Here is a 19,367-nt window from a genome sequence, read left to right as displayed (position 1 = left end):
TTTCCTGTTGCCTTAGAGAGGGAAGAGAAACAGTTATAGAACACTCATGTTCTGGGCTGCTTATGTGTATTATTTAGTCTAGTTCTTGTGACAGCTCATGAGGAAAGTGTCATAATCCCTACATTTCTCAGATGGGAAACGACTGAGAAAATGTCTTGCTCAAGGTTACTGTTAGTGGAGGAGACAGGATTTGAACTTAGGTTGGGCTGGCCCCATAGCCTTCCTCTATGCCCTCTGTTTCCCAGGCCTCCCTTGGACTAAACACGGCATCAAAGGAGAGCTGGAGCAATGGCTCTCAAGCTCAGCATGGCGACAGGGTGGCCCTGTATGCTGGGAGGTCACATACAATTTTTTTGTTACTACTTCATGTTGTGAATAACATGTTTTTTCCCATAGAGAGAATTTGTCTCTCTCTCACCCACTTGTATTTTGATGTTTCTTTGGAAGGTGGTAATTACAAACAGACTGGATTGGACCACTTGAATTCCCACGCCAGGTCTGCCACGAACCCTCCCACATCACAAGTTTCTCGTTGATAATATTGGGGTCCTAAAAAGAAAAAGAAAAAAACTGGGGTCCTAATAGTATTTACTCTTAGTTGTTAATAGTGAAGTGAGGTTCCCCCCACAAGCTGTGTAGGTACAGAGGGAGGCTCCGTGTGAACTGATATTACTGAATGGAAAGGAAAAGGATGTCATCACAGCTGGCACCCATGGTGCTCTTGTGAAAATCACCTGTCACCTGTGTCAAGGCAGGATGAAGCTCTGGGTCAGAGCCAAGGTCTGATGAGGCCTGGGGTAGATTCTGCTGGTGGTGGTCTCTCTCGGCCCTCAGCACTCACCCTCTGGCAGCAGATAGAAACAGCTTATCAGAGTTTACGTACTTTGAAATGAATAAGAGGGTGTACATTTCTGAGTCAGTGCTGTAATGTATTAGTAATAAAACATGGCCAACAGAAACCCTTCCTATTTGGAAAATGATTACTGGCATTGAAGTTTGACTTTCGTTTGTTTGTTGTGCTTTATAGAGTATATTACTTGGGGAAAGTATAAGCTCTTTTTTCTTTGCAACACCTCTTCCCTTCTCTTGCCTGCTGCCAAATATCTATGTAATTTTGGATATGTTAACTCATTTATTTGACAAATATCAAACCTCATCTTTCTAGGAACTTAGACCTGCATCCTATAGGTGCAGAAGGAGGCCAAGTTCTAGTGCAGGGAGACATCCACTTACATCATAGGCATATCACTTCAAATCAGACACAGGAACTGTGCTGGAGCCAGAAGAGGAAGCAGATATCTGTGTCTGGAAGACAGAAGGAAAGCAAGGGAGGCTCTGAGATGGAGGAAATGCAGGGAGGAGGAATGGGAAGCTAGTACATCTCCCAGCTTCCTAGAGGAACAAAATTTAAAATGCTGGAAATATTTTAAGAGAATTATCAAATAGATGAAGCCAACTCTGTAAGTTGTGAAACATAAAAATCATGGTTCATTGGCCAGGCACGATGGCTCACGCCTGTAATCCCAGCACTTTGGGAGGCTGAGGCTGGTGGATCATGAGGTCAGGAGATCGAGACCATCCTAGCTAACACGGTGAAACCCTGTCTCTACTAAAAATACAAAAAAATTAGCCGGGCGTAGTGATGGGTGCCTGTAGTCTCAGCTACTCTGGAGGCTGAGGTGGGAGAATGGTGTGAATCGAGGAGGCAGAGCTTGCAGTGAGCCGAGATCGCGCCACTGCACTCCAGCCTGAGCGACAGAGCGAAACTCCGTCTCAGAAACAGAAACAGAAACAAAAACAAACAAACAATTCATAGTTCATTTTTGTTTCACAGCAGTTTAAAAGATCTCAAGATTTTTGTTGACAAAAAATAAAACAAGAAAAACTATGTCCAGTGGATGAGACGGGCCTGGGTTCCCAATGTGCATGGTAAGGAGACGCAGAGTGCCAGCACTCCATGGTGTTAGGGCCACACACACCCCTCCCACCCCCAGAAAGAAATGGTACCTGTGATGGATTTGATTCTTTTCCAAATTTTCCACCTTCTCCAGCAATTCATGATGTAATCCAATTGTGTATCTACAGCCTTCCCACATGACTCCTGGAAGAGCTGGTGGCACATACGTCCTCTCACCATTGACATTAGGTTTAGCCATGCAACTTGCATGGTTGATAGGAGGTTAGGGTTGTGATACAGGTAGACGTTTTAAATGTGCTTGGGTTTTGCTTGCACTTAAATGTGCTTGGGTTTTGTTTACACTTCTGTCATCTACTGTGAGAAGGACATGCCCTTGAATGAAATGCTCATGTATGAAAATAAAAAGATGTGAAGGTTATCAGTCTGGAAGAGCTATAACCCCAAATTATCTCAGTGATTTTTTTTTTTTTTTTGGTAGCAGCTTTATTCAGATACAGTTCAATACCCTAGAAATCAACCATTTAAAGTATACAATTGGCCAGGTGCGGTGGCTCATGCCTGTAATCCCAGCACTTTGGGAGGCCAAGGTGGGTGGATCATGAGGTCAGGAGATGGAGACTATCCTGGCTAACATGGTGAAATCCCATCTCTACTAAAAATACAAAAAATTAGCCAGGCGTGGTGGCATGCACCTATAGTCCCAGCTACTTGGGAGGCTGAGGCAGGAGAATCCCTTGAACCCGGGAGGCGGAGGTTGCAGTGAGCCGAGATCATACCACTGCATTCCAGCCGTGGCAACAGGGAGAGACTGCTTCTCAAAAAAAAAAAAAAGTGTACAATTAACTAGTTCTTTATATAGTCACAGTGTTGTGCAGCCATCACCATAATCAATTTTAGAACATGTTCATAACCTCCACAAAAACCCCATACCTTTAATGATTACCTCCCACTCCCCCAACTCCTAACCCTCTCTCCAGTCTTAGGCAATCATTAATCTACTTTCTGTCTCTATGGATTTGCCTGTTCTGGACAGTTCATATAAATGGAATCATACAATAGGCAATATTTTGTGACAAACTTCATTCACTTAGCATGTTTTCAGGATTTATCTATGTTGTATTATGTATCAGTACCTTATTTCTTTTCATTGCCAAGTAATATTCCATTGTATGGATATACCAGATTTTATTCATTGATTCATTTGCTGATGAACTTAGTGGTACTTTTGACATAACTGTTAAAATACATAGAAGGAATAAGAGAGGTTCAATGTGCTTTCGACTTCATAGGACAAATGACTTTATTGCAATGTACTGTTCCATCCATGCATCAGTTCCATTTCTCATAGTAAATAAGTTGGCATATGATTTACTGTAAGTCTCTCTGAGACTTACTTGCATAAACCAGTGTCCCCAGGTATAACCAGCTTGCAATCGTAGACAAAGTGATGTTTCTGTAGAGCTGACGCCAGAGTCTGGATGGCTACATTTTCCAAGGCAAATGCTCCTTCAGATACGGGGGGTCCAGTTGATATTTCTGGGCCACTACCTGTGATGTTTATTATGGGCTTAAAAAATTCTACATAGTTTATGAAGTCTGAAAGTTTCTTTCCTTGAAACACAGGTAATTAAATCATTTCTTTTATCTGTTCCCCTGTGTGTGATGATGGTATCAGAAATCTCAGTGTTATTTCTTCCTTCCTGGCCTGAATTCTTGGACATCTCTATTTTATTGAGCTTGTAGGTTTACCAATGCCCAGATCCAAATACATCTGTGTATATCACTCACATTCCACCAAGGAGCTCTGTCATCTGGATGATAATGAAGACACCACAGTGAGTAAGGGGACTGTGGAGTCCTGCCAGGCCCAAAATGTGACATGTCAGACTAGAGCAATTTTCTGTGGAGTGGTGACAGTTAACCGTAGGGATGGAGTAAATATCTCAAGAGTGTGCACTGTAAAAAGCCCCCAATATTTTGTCTCATTGCTTTGATTTATTTTTATCCCAATATTTAGTTTAGATTGAATGTCAATTATTATTAAAGGAGGGCAAGAGGACTTTATCTTATCAAAAGTATTCAGGGGAAGGAGGAACATTGGTTTAGAAAGGCTAAAAAATACTATATTAAAATAAACTCCACAAAGGTAATAAACCCAAGTGCCTACAGGACCAGACAGGTACAGCCAGTCAGATAGAAGAATTGGAATGGACTTGGGCCACGATCTCTTATGATAAACTGATAAAATTAGACGTAAATAATCAAATGGTGGGTAAAAATATACTTAGACATTATGAAATTTACTCTTGAACAACCCTTTGATAAAAGAGAAAATTGAAAGGTAAATTATAAAGTATCTAGGAAGCAAGGGAAAGTAGAACAGTTTGTGTGAATCTGGGACAGAGTGAAAGCTGTACTCAGAAGAAAAAGTATAGCCTGAAATGCCTATATCAAGGGTCAGCAAACTTTTTCTGTAAAGGGCAAGAGCTTTGTGGACCCTATTGTCTCTGTTGAAGATTCCTTTTTGTTTTATTTACAACACTTTAAAATGTAAAAACAATTCTTAGTCCCCAAGTTGTACGGAAACAGGTTGTGGGTCTGATTTGGCCCATGCATAATAGTGTGCTGACCCTTGCTTCTGTTATTATAACGGACAAAAAGATAAAAAAAAATAACCTAAGTAATAACCTTAAGAAATTAGAAAAATGATGACAACAATGACACAAAACACAGGAAATTATAAAGTGAAATTAATAAAGACAAAAGCTGAAACAAATGATATAGGAAATAAAAAAAAGTAGGAAGAGTGAATAAATCCAAAAGATGGTTGTCAAGACAAGTAAAATAGAGGATCCCTTTGACTAAGAAAACAGGAGAGAATAAAAATATACAGTATTAGCAATGAGAAAGGGAGATATGGATATGGGACAGATTAAAAATAAAATCTAAGAGAACATCACATACAGCTCTTTGACAATAAATTTGAGCATCTAAAATAAATGATTTCCTAGCAAACACTAACAAAATTGATCCCAGAAGAAATGAAAACTCGAGTGGGCCAATTACTATGGAAGAACATTAATTGAAGATTTACCATTGAAAAAGGCGCCAGAATTAGATGGGTTCACAAAAACAAGTAATTTAGTTTTTAAAGTAACATTCAAGCAATAGAAAAAGGAAAAAAGTTCAGTAAGTTTCTTTGCTTAGAAAATAAAGAGCTGAAAGTTCTAGCACAGGAGTGGTAAATTACCTTCAGTGCCAGCTTGCAGCAATGGGTAGTGAAAGAGATTATGAGGCCCAGTTGAGATCCAGTGGGAAAAAACTGGGAATAAGTTTGCCATTCCTGAATCAGCTTGGAATATAAAGTCAAATGGATCTTATGTGATATTTTCTGCAGAGATAGCCAGGAATTACTCTATGATGTCCTATGGATTTCTGATCGATTTATTTGAGAAAACTTCTACATTCAGTAATTTACATCCCTCTAATGACCATTCAGTAGCCATATGAAAATCATCTAGATTAGGCTCCCAAACCCAAATCGAACTTTGCATTAATCATCAGTGCTGTGGGTGTAGCAGATGGATCAGAGAAGCCCGTGTTTACAGAGTTGAAGAACTCATGGAATATTTCCCAGTGAGAGGACCATCATAAGAAGGGTTGTCTTCCTTGCCTTTGCTGATTTGTAGCTGAACAGAAATCCTTCCGTTTCATTCACTGGTCTAACCGTGATCTTGGGGCTTTATTTTCCTAATTCGCCACATACAAACGCAACTGGACAACATCTCTTCCACTCTTAAAGGGCAGCTCATTCAAGTGGCTCTGCTGACCAACCCTACCTGGGCTTCCCCAAGTCCATCACAGCTACCCCTGCAGGTGGAAAGAGCAAAAAAAAGGCAGACACAGCAGTAAGGAAGGAAGAAAGAAAGAGGAACTGCCACTGCAATGAGTAAATCTTCATTATTATAAAAAAGGGAATCATCACTTTACTATCCTCATTTTTATGATGAAGTAAAATAAAATGGAAAGGAAGAGCGAGAGAAATGATTGCTTGGTAAACGGCCTCAAACCTAGCACGTGTTTATTTAAGCGTCTCTGCAAACATAACCCGGGGTGTCCGTTAAATCAGCAGGCATGTCAGTTGGCACTTCTGGTTACAGACCATTTTACGGCCATACATCATTCACAGCCGTAAAAGCCATTTGCCCTCTGTCAACCACCCAATCAGGATCCAGCCAAGAGGAAGCTGAGCAGGAGCCTGGCAGTTTTCTTCGGGCTCCTCTGCGTTTCCGCAACCTGGTTCAGGAGAATGTCACAAAAAATTAACTCCCCTGGGTTATCAAGGACCCCTCCCCACTAAGGAGCAATATAGAATTTCAGGGTAATATTTACCCCTCCCCAAGCAGCACCTTGTGATGTGCCAGAAGAGGCAGAAGCGCAGCAGGCATCACACACAAGGCCTGGGTAGCACCTGCTGCTTTGAACCGTTGGAATGAAAGGCCGAGGAGGGGTCGCTGCCCGTCCACGCTTCGGCGATTCACTACCGCTGCCCGCTTGGAGCAGACTTGAAATTGATGTCAGCGTCTAAGCCACCCAGCGAGTGACCTTGAAATTGATGTCAGCGTCTAAGCCACCCAGCGAGTGAGGCCTGCCCTTGCCTCACTCTTGCAAGTTCCCATTTTTTCATTCTTGCTTCCTTACTATCATTTCATTACTGAAACCAAGATGCCTGCCAAGGCCTGCCGACTACCTGGGCCCTGCTAACCACGTGTCTTTGGGTCCTCCCCACACGCCTTTGCCTCCGGGATGGGATTTCACTTGAAATGCCTCTCCAAATCTGCGTTCTCTTTACATCTATTATTTGTTAACTCTTTCTTATGCACTTCCTCACTTATGAATAAAGCCCAGCAGCAGTTGTCATAACCCCAGTGGGTGCTGGGACAGCCCCATCTGGTCCCCGACTCTATCTCTGTTTGGACATTTCGCGTATCTTCCCGCCTCTCCAGTCGTAACAGGCTAGGATCAATTTTCCAGTGGCAGCTTGGAAATAATAGTATAAAATGTATATTAATACAGAAATATATTGTGAAACTGTCCTTAAACAAACAAATGAGCCACTTTAAAATATTACTGCTATAAATGACCGTGACAGTAGCACAGCACATATAATAAAAAATAACTGCTGAAGAGAAGCTGCTGAATTACTATAGTAATAAACCAGATGTGATTATTATCATTTAACACGGTCATTGAATACCATGAATCCCTGAAGCCATTAAAATATTTATGATTAAACATTTGCTATTCCTTATAACAGAACATATAGTTGGGTACTAAAAAACTGTTGAAGTATTATTTCAGCTAATATATGCCAGTTCTATAATAGAGGTCAACCAAGATTGCCTGAATCCTTCAAAAGAGGGACAAACAGCTGCCTCTCCATATCTTGACATATTGCAGGATGTTTATGCTAGTATTATATACTCTCATGGTACTGGGTAGCGTGTATCAACTATACACTACTAAGCTGGAAATATGTCCCTCTTCTATATGTTCATGAACAGATGTGGGCTTGGGGACTGTTCTAGTCATTCTAGAGAAAAAGCAGATGGAGCAGATGCTTTCAAAGCCCTGTTCATAGCCTCTTGGCACTCATCTTGAGCATCCTACAGCAAGTGTCTCCACCAGTGGACCTCCGCCCATGCCTGAAGTACCAGGGGATTAATGCCCCTGCGAGTAGCCCTCAACTATGGCAGGTGGAAGTTGGAGAATAAATATCTTGGCCACATTTATGGACATACTTCTTGCTTGAAATCAGTCCCCTGGCTGTGCTCTGGATACCCTGGTTGCTTCCTGGATGATGGTTTTCAGTTACAATTTTAGGTGGGAAAATGGCTTTAGCCCGGGAGTTTGAGACCAGCCTGGGAAACATAGGGAGACCCCCATCTCTCCAAAAAAGGAAAGACAAGAAAAATATCAGGTGTGGTGGCAAACATCTGTAGTCCCAGCTATTCAGAAGGGTGAGCTGGGAGAATCACTTGAGCACGGGAGGTCGAGTCTGCAGTGAGCCATGATCCTGCCCACTGAATCTAGCCTGGGTGACAGAGCAAAACCCTGTCATATCAAAAACAAAAACAAAAGCAAAAACAACAGAAAACTTCAGTTAAATATAAAGTGGGGTTTCTTGTGCTGAAGAAAAATATTACAATCAGTGTCTTAAGTTTAATGAGATACTTCTGCATACAGGGCCAGTCTTCCAGGGTGTTTGCTTCTTGTCTCTTGCTCCATTTCCAGGTCCAGCTTCATCAGTGGGCAGGGATTGATGCCAGGAAGGAAATTCATCCACTGGACGTCCTGTCCTGGTAGTAGCCCAGGAGTGGGCGGACTCTGGGTTAGAAGAACTGAGTGAGAATTCATCACCATCACTTGGGGCTTATCTGAATATTTCAAATATTCACATTATCTTTGCCATAAAATCCAGAATTGGCTATTTGTTTTCAGATGAATGCTGACAGTAAGGGCAGTAAGGGCCTTTACTGATACCTTTAGGGACATACGTTATCCAAAAAATAAAGTGCTTGAATTGTTGAACTCTAATAAGGAACAACTTGGTGAAAAGGAAAAAGGCAGGAATTTTAGGGAGAGACCTGGATTTCAGTTCTGTATGAAGCATATGTTATGTAACTCTTTCAATCTTCCTAATTTCCCAGAACCTCACATTTCTCTTATGTGAATGACTATAGCAATTAATTGCTATAAATTGATATAATAAATAGCAATAAATTGATATAATGTACATAAGTTTTTATGTATACTACCATATGGGTAATAGGTATTTAATAAACATTGATTTATTAAATAATGAATGAATGGTGAATTTAACCACTGTGAAGCTGTTTCCATGCTATCATGGTGACAACTCAATTCTTGGCATAAGTTGTTACCCATTGAGAACGCATTTGGTTCCTAGCATGTCTCTCTGGAGCTTCCCATAATATAATTTTGGCAGTGTGACATGTCTCTGTCATGTGGGTTCCATATTTGCCTTTATACTTCCAAATTATATTTGTATAGGGCCACCCCATTCTTGTTGTGGTTTCACATTTGTAGGTTTCATAAACTGGGCAGTGATCTGATGTGTGCTGGAAAACTCACAAAGCCTTAGAGTGGAATAAAAAACATTTTCAAAGACCCCTGCTGGCTCAGTCAACCCTAATGAGCTATTAGGTCATTAGAGACTCTTTGCCATCAATTAGTCATTAGATCAGCAACCATTCATTGATGACAGCATTCTCCTCCTTAAAGGGACAGTACTATTAGAATGCAAATGAGCTGTTGCTGGCATCTCTGAAACTGAAAAAGTAGTTCCAGTTTGCCTTTTCAGCTCATCAATTACTCCAAAATCTGAAGTGAGGGCTGAGCCAGAATAGCTTCTTAAATTTTCAGATTACTTTGATTTAGTAAGAACTTCCAGCTAGGCATGGTGGCTCACACCAGTAATCCCAGCACTTTGGGAGGCCAAGGTGGGCAGATCCCTTGAGCCCAGGAGTTTGAGACCACCCTGGAAAAGACATGGAGACCTCATCTCTACATAAAAAACAAATAAAATTAAAATTAGCTGGGCATGGTGGTTCATACCTGTGATTCTAGATGTTTGGGAGACTGCAGTGAGAGAATGGCTTGAGCCTGGGAGGTCAAGGCTGCAGTGAGCCGAGATCGTGCCACTGCACTCCAGCCTGGGTAACACAGTGAGACCTTGTCTCAAAAAAAAAAAAAAAAAAAAAAAAAAAAAAAAAAATCCAATGAAAGAAGATTAGATCTTAATATATTTTACATATAGATATATATAGCTCAGGTGGGGTAAGACTGGCTCAAATTCTTTTGTCCATGTGCTGTATGAATCTCTCATTGCCTTGCCTATGATTTCTATGACTTTCCAGGGGCTCATGTTCTCTTGGTCCCTTCCTGCAACCTCTTGCTCTGGCTGACCTCTTATTTCTCTTGGACCTCAAGGTTATTCTCATTTCTCTGCCCTGTGGCCACCAAGATACTGCCAGTTTCCTTGAGGGCCTCCAATCACTACTCAATGCAATGTATATAGACCTGTAGTGACAATTCCATGTGTGTGTAGGAGATGGTACCTAGTAATCCAGCTTTACAAAGTTGTAATAATGTACAAATCCAGCTTTACAAGAATTGAATATTGGACATCATTTTTTATAATAGTTCCTCTAACATCCCCATGCTTATGTAAACCTCTCTGTCAGTTTTCTTCGTAAATGTCTCCCAAGCACTGACTAGCGGCTCGTCTGTCTGTCAAAACTCTCCTCTCCTTTATCTGCTTTTCAGGTTGATCCCAGAACCTCAAAATTCCTCCAACGTTATCATGCAGAGCAATTTAGCTCTGCCTTGGACCACATCTAAACGTCATCAAAATGGTCTAAGTATTTGCTAAAATAAAGGCAGTTCTCTCCCCTAAGAGGAATTCTGCCACAGCTCAGCAAAGATACTTTCCCCTCAATATTTGTGATATTTGTGCAAGTTATTCAAAGATTATGAGCATTAACACTTGATTATCTCATTATTTTCAGGAGTTATGTTGGAGAATTCCATTATCCACCAAGGCATTGCACTTCCTGGAATGAACCTCAGTCTGCCTTTTTTGATTATAGGTGAAGCCAAGGTTTGTTTCTATGGGAATGCATTTCTGAAGTTACAATGAGCAAATATGATTCCCAGTATATAAATATTCATTTAAAAATGCTTCTTGGCTATGTTTAAATGAAAGTAAGTTTTATTACCTTTAGTAAACTGGTAAGAGTGCTTTGAGGGAGATTCTTCTGCTGGGGATGTCCAGGACTCAGTGGGAAGATGAGTCCTCTTTTGAAGTGGATAGAATTGAGTTGTGTGATTCATTTCTGCCTTAGAGTAGTAGTTACTTCAAGACTCCATTGCTAGCAATTTTTACTTGAGAGTGCCTATTAACTTTAGTCCGTTTATCTTCAAATTTACTTTAATGTTCTGCAGACAGTATTATTGTTTAGTTCTCTCCATAAAGAAAGAATTAGAACTGCAGGGTAAAGCTTGCATATTCTTGCAGGTAAAATGTCATGATTCTCTAATATTAATTCCTTTAGGAATCCCGGGATGGTACTTAGCAATAATGACAATAATTGCTTTGCTGATTTTTTTCCTGAGTTTTTTACTTTATGAGAGTAGCAATGCAAAGCCCTACTTGTGCATTATCTTCTGTTTTCTCATACGGACTCTATGAGGCAGGCATTATATTAACCCCTATTCTATACTTGAGGAAACTGATCTCATGTCACTTGTATATCACTGTTTTTGGGGAGGGCTTCCCTGGCTTCCCCTGTTCTCATGCCTGTCATGCTTTATTGTTAATGCTTGTCTGACTGTTTACCCCACCAGGTCAGTGTGGACAGGAATCATATTTATGTCAGCACCTGCTACCCATTCAGCGCCTGGCATGCAGTAGGTGCCTAATAACTATTTGCTGACAGAATGAGTGGATGGATGAATCCATGTAGGGAGCAGGAATAACTCACTCAAAGTCAATAATGAAGTAGCAGAACCAAGACTCTACCCGTGGCTGCTGGACTCCCAAGCCCAAGCTCTTACATGTCATGCAGAGGTTTCCTCCACCTCCTTTCCCCCAGCTCCCAAACAAAAACAATACCTTAATGTGTACAGGAAAACAGATCGTGTCTGTTGCCAAACACGCACCTTTAATCATCTCTTTGTGGGAATTTAAACTCCACGGCCTAGCATCTTTCATCTTTGGGAAAAGGCTGAATTCCTCTGAGGCTCTGTACTGGGAGCTCTTTACTGAGCAGGGTGTGAAGTCATAAAGGAAGACAAAGATAAAGGCGCTGCCCTCAAGAAGATTTGAATCTAAAGCACTGGGTTGATACCACGCCGAGCCGTGTAAGAAGCCCAGACCAAGACTCATCCAGTCTGTGGTCAGATAAGACATGAATTTAAAACTCTGAAGTCTGGCTTGAGAATCTCAATGGTCCAAATACAGAAGTGGGGGTGGGGTGGAGTGAGACGAGGGAGAATGGAGGGCGGTGGGGGTTGTGCAGAATTTATTTTCTTAAATGAAAAGCCCAAATAAAATAAATAAATGAAAACATAAATCACAGTGTCTTCTCCAGGCTCCTGGCTGGAGGAAAACAAATTAGAAAGGGCTTGAATGAAAGGAGTATTGAAGAAGCTTGACTTGAATTAAGTGGTTATATATTTTAAAAGCACTTTGTTGGGTCCTGTAAACATAGCAAACAAAAAGGTAGTAATATCCCCTGGCTCTGCGAGGCAAATACCAGTAATAAAGTAAGCTTGGGGGGAAAATATAAGAGGAGTAAACTTGAGTAGAAGGGAAAAAGAAAGCATTTGGTTTAGAAACACTTTCACTTCTCCCTTAATAATTAATGAGGAGATGCTATGTTTTCAAATAGGCATCATGTGTCTTTCTAACACCACTCACTTTCCTCTTAAAATGCCCCCCCCCACAAAATTTAAACACATAACCTGAAAATTTTTTCTTTTGAAAGGCAACCTAAATGAACTATTTCAGGCCTATCAGATTGTTATAATTTGGGATCCATTTTACAATCCCTTTTCTCATAGTTTGAAAAAAAATTCACAATGAAAATTATAGCCAGCATTCACCACAGGATTATTAAACATTAACTGGAGAGCTTAGATATTTTTACAAATACGTAGGGGCTTGGGCAATGAGTCTTAAAGATATAGCTAAGAAAGAAAATAACATGAGAAAAGTTACCAGGAAAGAGCTAAATGAACTTCCTTCTTGTTAAGAAATGTTTCGGTCCTTTTGTTTGCAAATGGCAGGTGGGTCATACAATTCCAATGTAATTTCAGAAAGCCATCTTCTGAATGTAATAAACATGTCTGCAATAATAGGATTCAGAAAATAGCAAAAACGCATTCCAGACGCCCTTTGATTGTGCATACAGAACAGAGAATTTAGCTATAATTGGCTATAACACAGTTATGGACACCAAATGACACACTGTGGAGTTGGGTGATGTAGCAGCTCTGATTAGGGACGGTACATTTCAGCCCAACACCAGAAATCAAACAGCAGCATATAGTGACACAGCACCTTCCCTCCCTTCCCTTCCCTCCCTCCATTTCTCCCTCCCTTCCTTCCTACCTTCCTCACTTTCTCCCCTTCTGTGCAATTAAAGTATCATAAATGAGACTAGAAAACTTATTTTATTATTATTCAACTAATCAGTTGTCAGCCAAGACTCCATTCTCTTCAGAAGCTAACAATTGTTTGGAAAGGGGAAGTAAGAGTCCATGGAGAATTGACTTTTGGAGAACTAGACGTAATTTAAATCAAGAATTATAATAGGAAATAAACCATTACAATAAACAAGGAAACATGCACACAGTTACTTTCATCGTGTAATTTTATTCACTCTAGTTGAGAAAATAAAGAGATAATACTGACCGAAGCACCTGGGTATTTAATGCAAACTGTAAAATCTATTATATTAAACAAAGTCAAAAGCAATGTGAAAGATCTTGAATATTCAAGGCATGCACCTCATTACAGACTTAGCAAATTAAAACACAAATAGGATTAGAAAAGAATAATGTAACAATCTCCCACTACGGTCCCTAGAGCATTAAGTCATAAATTGGGTTTGCATTAAATTGTGCCTGCAGTATTGAATTCAGGGAAAGAGCTGTGGGCTGGAGATAAACCATGCTGGGCTACTCACCAACTTTGGCAAAGCTATGTGTTTTCTGAGACGTGTAGTAAATTTGTTAGAAGCAGGTCCACAAAAAAAAAAAAAAAAAAAAAATGAGCACTTCATATCTTAATTAAAAATATGTCTGGTGTCATGGCATGTGAGGCCTGCAGAGATGTAAATGCAGACAAAATCCATATGTGAAATGGAGCTGTATTTCTACTTAAGTTTAAGGTCATTTCACTAAAGACGCTGCTTAATACCAGACACATTTAAAACAAAACGAAAGTCCTCAACACAGGGGTTTTCATTAATTTTGCTTTGTTTTGGTTTTTATTCTTGTTTGTTTGATTTTGCAAAGGAAGGAAGAAAAGGAGAAAGCAAATCAAACTCTGTAAAGAACACGTGTGTACTTCCAGAATATCCAAAGAATGTTCCCTTTCATTCCATATGAAGATCAGACCTTAACTATTCTGGCTGATCAGTAGAAACATACATATGACTTATTTTAGAAAGCAAATGAATATACTTAAATCAGCTTTTAAGATGCTGCAGGCTTTGAAAAAACACTTGACTACAAAGCACGTTCCTTCCATTTCAAGTTTATTCTCTTGGGTTTGTTTTCTAAATCCCCTGTACAACAGAGGCTGACTCGGGGGAAAAAAAGAAATTGCTGTGATAGTTCTATGGCATCCACGTGATATGCCTTATGTTAATTCCTACTCGCTGCCTCTTTGCATATGGGCAGGCCCACTCTGCTCCAGCTCTTGGTCCTTGTTTCTTTAAGGCCATTTTCAGGCACAGAACACAATTTATTTTCTCTTCCTTTTCCTTGGCATCCTAAGGCTGTTATGAGAATTAAAATTGAAGTAAAATGCCAAGGAGATAGTGGGTGCCCAAAAATGCTAGTCTAGGCTGGGCGCAGTGGCTCATGCCTGTAATCCCAGCACTTTGGGAGGCCAAGGCGGGGGATCACAAGGTCAGGAGTTCAAGACCAGCCTGGCCAAGATGGTGAAACCCCGTCTCTACTAAAAATATGGAAATTAGCCGGACGCGGTGGCAGACACCTGTAATCCCAGCTACTCGGGAGGCTGAGTCAAGAGAATCGCTTCAACACGGGCGGCAGAGGTTGCAGTGAACAGAGATCACACCACTGCACTCCAGCCTGGGCAAAAAAATGAGACTCCATTAAAAAAAAAAAAAAAAAAAAAAATGGTAGTCTACCTGCTCCCACTTCATCGCTGAATACAGGTCATGAAAGCAAAATCTGCAAGGTATCCCAGCCTCGCACGTTCCCCGGCGGAAGTCTAAGCTTCTGTGCTCAATGGTGCGTAGACTCTTCGGCTCTGCAGTGAAATGTCTAGACCTTGCTGTTCGGGGGAGTACAGGCCTCCTCTTCCTCTCCTGTTTCTCTTCCCTTCCTCACCCCTGGGCTCCCAGGGCTCTCCCTCCCAGCCCATCCAGTTGTCGTGGCCTCCAGGCGACAGGTTTCTGCGTCACACTTAGCAGCAGTCTGTTTACGCCTACATTCTCTATTTTTAAAAGCTTGTTCGAAAGTCTAAATGGCTCCCATTTTGGCTTTAGTAAGACAAATATGGGCTAAAATACATGGTGCCTCTTAAGTATGATGGATACTCAGGACCCTCTGAAGTTTCCCATCGCCAAAGACTGGCTTCTTACGGTGGCAATTTTTCTACCATGTTATTTATGTGGTGGTTTTACTTCTAATTATGGCTCATCATGGCTGTTAGTGCTGAGCAGTAAGAGCAAACTGCATTGTACTGCCATTTAGCTCCAGCCCATAAAATGGGCAATAAAACCGAGGGTTTAAAAACCGAACAAAACAACAAAAAAAACTTTCTGTGACAAGCTCACATCCGCTTCTGCCATTCTCAGGCTGGAAACTCTCACTGAGGAAACACATAGGGGCAAGTAACTTCTGGGGCCTGGGCGCCTCCAATTTCAGCTTTCAGCCATCCTTTATTGTAGACAAAACAATCCCAGACCTCGGATATAATTAACACATGCCAGGTTTAATCAGAACCAGTGTTCTTCGTTGTTTAGAAACTAATGAAGGCAAATAGATGTTACTTAACACTGTAAATAATGAAAGGTCTTTTGTTGTTTTCAATTTTGATTACTATTTTTTGATGCTAAGAAGAATGCCACTTGGTGTGTGTGTAAACAAAGAAGACAAATGGCTGGGATGAGAATGAGTTGTCCATAATCTGATTAAAGCGATAGAGCTGGCTCCTAGGAAAACCTCACAGGGCTTAATGATTGGGTTGTTGTTCTTAATATGTCTAATGTTCACTCTTAAAGAAATCAAGAAAAATGTTAAGAGGCTCCTGATATTTCACCGTGGCAGTGGGCTGTCAGAGCTTCCAACAGGAAAAGAACATTCTCTGTGGCTAGAGCACAGTGTCCAGCCATGTAAGCTAATTTGCCCAAATGATTTTAGGAGGCATTTTAAAACCTAAATCTGCTCCAATTCATTCACTCTGCTGGCGAGCCATCAGGGACAAGGCAAGGACAGGCTTGGTTTTGTTGAAGTCACGATGTGGTAAAACAGCTGGGAAACTTTCTATTTTTCTTTTTCTTTGGTTAGTTCTTGTCCTTCTTGACAAAATGCTCCTGGATTCCGTTAAATGTCTGCTAGTGTTTGGATAATAAGTACGTTACTTAAAAGCCTGTGTATACTCTAGCGTGTTAAGATATTAAGGAGGAAACTTAGACTCGTTGAGCTCTGCAAGAGTTCATTTTGGTCAAATGTCATTATTTAACCCTCCTGTCTTATAGTGTGAGTTCTGTAGTTGTGTGTTTGTGTGTGTGTGTTCATGCAACAATTACTCATAATTAAGTGGTGCTGTACTCTTAGGAAGGTCTGTGTGCATTGTGCATTTCCTCCAGTATACAGTCATCATGGAACTTGCAGATCTCCTAATAAATTTTAGGATTACCCCAATAATATTAGGTCATTAGGATCTTTGTTACCTTTGAAACTCCAAATTGGACAATTAGATTTCAGATGGACAGGAATTGAATTATTCTGCTTATTTTAAGCCAGCAACCCAAATGATTTTGAATACTCCCATTTCAATTCGACAAGTATGTATAGATAGCCCCCTGTGTGCTAGTGTCCTGTTTTGTGGATGAGAAGCTGAGGTTCAGAGAGGTTAAATAACTTCCCCAAGACAATTAGCAGGGTGGGTAGTCCTAACTTTAAACAAAATCCATCAGATTCTCAAGTTCATACTCTTCCTATCACCCTATGTACGTCAATCATCAGTTAAACCTCTGTGTTTCAACAAATATTAAATGTCTCAGACCAGGCTCTTTTCTTGGTGGAGTCCATGAATCTGACAGAAACAAGCAACTGACCCTTTCCGAGTCCAAGAGAAGGAGCAGTTGGCAGGGATGTGGCCAAATTCCTCCCCATACCATGGTGAGCGGGGTGCTTCAAAGTACTTCTCGGTCCCCCAATGTGTCTGCCTCCTCTTTCTCTCACAGACCAGCATTTGACTTTGGTCACTTTGTAAGCCCAACAGACTGAGGCTGGATTCCCAGAGACCCTGGGAGGACCACGGGGTAGAAAGGAAGAGAAAGAGAGAGAGTGAGAGCGAGCAAGAGACAGAGCTTGTTCTCTTTCTGTCTTTTCCAACCCTTTTCCCCCTCCTGCTGGCCTATTTTAGAGCCATGTTGTCACACATTGGCACACCAATCTGAGGGCAGAGAGGGAATGACAGAAGATGAAACAAAATCACAGCTGTATTAGAGACTTCTCATTTTTGAACAAGATGTGGAAAAAGGTTGAAACTAAGCTGCTTTCTCTTGGAAAATGGTTGCAGTAATTTTAGGGGCAGGTTTTTAGCATCTGAACATATTAGCTGAAGTATTTTAATATAATGAGCTATGCTGCATTGGGGAGTGGAAAGGGGCCAAGGATAGGTGGGACAGTTGGAGTGGTCTTGGGCAAGCCACTTCACCTCTCTAGGCCTCAGTTTTCTCTTCCTTCCCAGGTACACATTGAGCCAGACAATCCCTGAGATTTCACAGGAAAGCAGTGAGGAGCAGAGCAGCACACTACACTAGAGTCAGCTGAGTGGCCTGAACCTTAGCTCTGTCACTTAGCTGGAGCTGTGTGGCCTGGGTTGAGTTACTCAATTTCTACGAGGCTCAGTTTCCACCTCTGTGAAATGGGGATAAGGTGTCTGCCTCAAAAGGTCATTAAGGGGGCTAGATTGGCAAATGCACAGGCAGCTTCTGGAGAAGGCATTTTCCCAGGACTAGGAAGAAGAACTGGTGAGTGGGATGCTTTGAAGGTGAGCAAAGGAGGATAACTGGTCTATGAAGAAGTTCAGACTGGGAAAGGCCCGGCCTTGGAGTGGGTTGGGGGTGCTCTGGGAAACCCTTTTCAAGGGAGGAGAAAATGGAGTAACTGTCAGACAGAAAACAGGGTCCCTCGATGCTAAGCTCTGTGGGGACATTGCCTTGGAGGAAGAAAAAGAAATCTTGAAACCCCTCTCTATTTACTACTTTTCATTTCTTAATTCTCTATCTATAATGAAGATGGGAAGGTTTACAACTTTGACAGTTCCATTTATTTTTACCATTTTCACCTAAAACAATACAAGGAGCATCAATTATTTCCACCCTGGTTTCAACTGCAACTGGATAAAGTTGGTTTAATTAAATATGTTCCATGTCTGAGGGTCTGTTTTGTTTCTCTGTCTGTCTGTCTGTCTCTATCTCTCTTTCTCTACCACCAACCGCCACACCATCCCTGTCCCCTTCTTCCTTCTCATCTCCATTTTCCAATCTCACAGCTGGGCCCAGGAAAACACGGAATAAGGACCCAGTGAACTAAAGGGGCTGAAGCCATGACTAGGAATCATGTGTGTGAAGAAGCCCAGAAGAGCAAATCCTCCCCAGAATGGCACACGGAGACCGCTAAGGAAGGAGGGAGGATACTTTCTGTTCCTGTGTTCAGGCTTTAATGCGTCCAGGTCACAGGAGGCTGCCCCTCCAAGCAGAGAAAATGATCTGTCCCTCTCAGTGCCAGGCGGAGGGCAGGGGATTTCGCACCTGAGCAAGGGATGGGATGACTCCCAAGCTTCCGTTCTCCCTGGAGTTCCTCCTTAGGGTCTCTGTGGACACAGAGGAGGAAGCAGGAGCTTTCTTTGCATAGTCATGGTCAAATATTTATATTTGTTTAGGATTTGCTTCTATAGAATGTTTTTGTCATTCAAATCTATTTCCAAAATAAATCTGGATCTCTTTTATAAGAAAATGCAATGAAAACACCAGAAAGAGTAAGAAAGTAGAACTGAAATTACCGAAAAGGAGCAACGGAATTAGATGTTGCCAGGCATCTGAGATGAGATGATTGAAACAGCCAGGTGGCTCTGAGCTAAGGCAAAAGGCAGAATCTGGGGCAACACAGTTTATATCATCTGATAACATAAAGCATGCACATCCTTTGTGTCGAGCCACACTGCTTCCTGGAACAAACTCAAGGCAGGATTTATTACCTGGGTTCCTGTTTGAGTGCATGTTGAATGACCAGTTGACGAAAGCCTTCAAATAGAGTTTTGCAAAAGAACAAAGAATGAGACATGGAGTACTGACCCTCTCTGAAAGGGTTCCAGAATTAAGATTACAGAAGCCGACCCAACATTTGCTCACTACATTTTAAATTGAACTTA

The 19,367-nt window shown here is 41.3% G+C and overlaps 1 protein-coding gene across 1 annotated transcript; it reads right to left on the bottom strand.

Moving 5' to 3' along the window:
- Nucleotides 1-16,339: 16,339 nt before the first annotated feature.
- On the bottom strand, nt 16,340-18,861 carry LOC111551873 (uncharacterized protein KIAA0087-like; the record flags this gene model as incomplete). Its single annotated transcript, XM_031935964.1, is given in 3 exon segments — nt 16,340-17,234; nt 18,634-18,812; nt 18,814-18,861. Coding segments are annotated over 3 exon segments (495 nt in total), but the record flags the coding sequence as incomplete, so codon positions are not given.
- Between the last annotated feature and the right edge of the window lie 506 nt (nt 18,862-19,367).

Source organism: Piliocolobus tephrosceles, chromosome 8 (assembly GCF_002776525.5).
Source record: "Piliocolobus tephrosceles isolate RC106 chromosome 8, ASM277652v3, whole genome shotgun sequence".
In the NCBI taxonomy this organism is placed as follows: domain Eukaryota; kingdom Metazoa; phylum Chordata; class Mammalia; order Primates; family Cercopithecidae; genus Piliocolobus; species Piliocolobus tephrosceles.
This window is presented reverse-complemented; position numbering and strand designations above follow the sequence as displayed.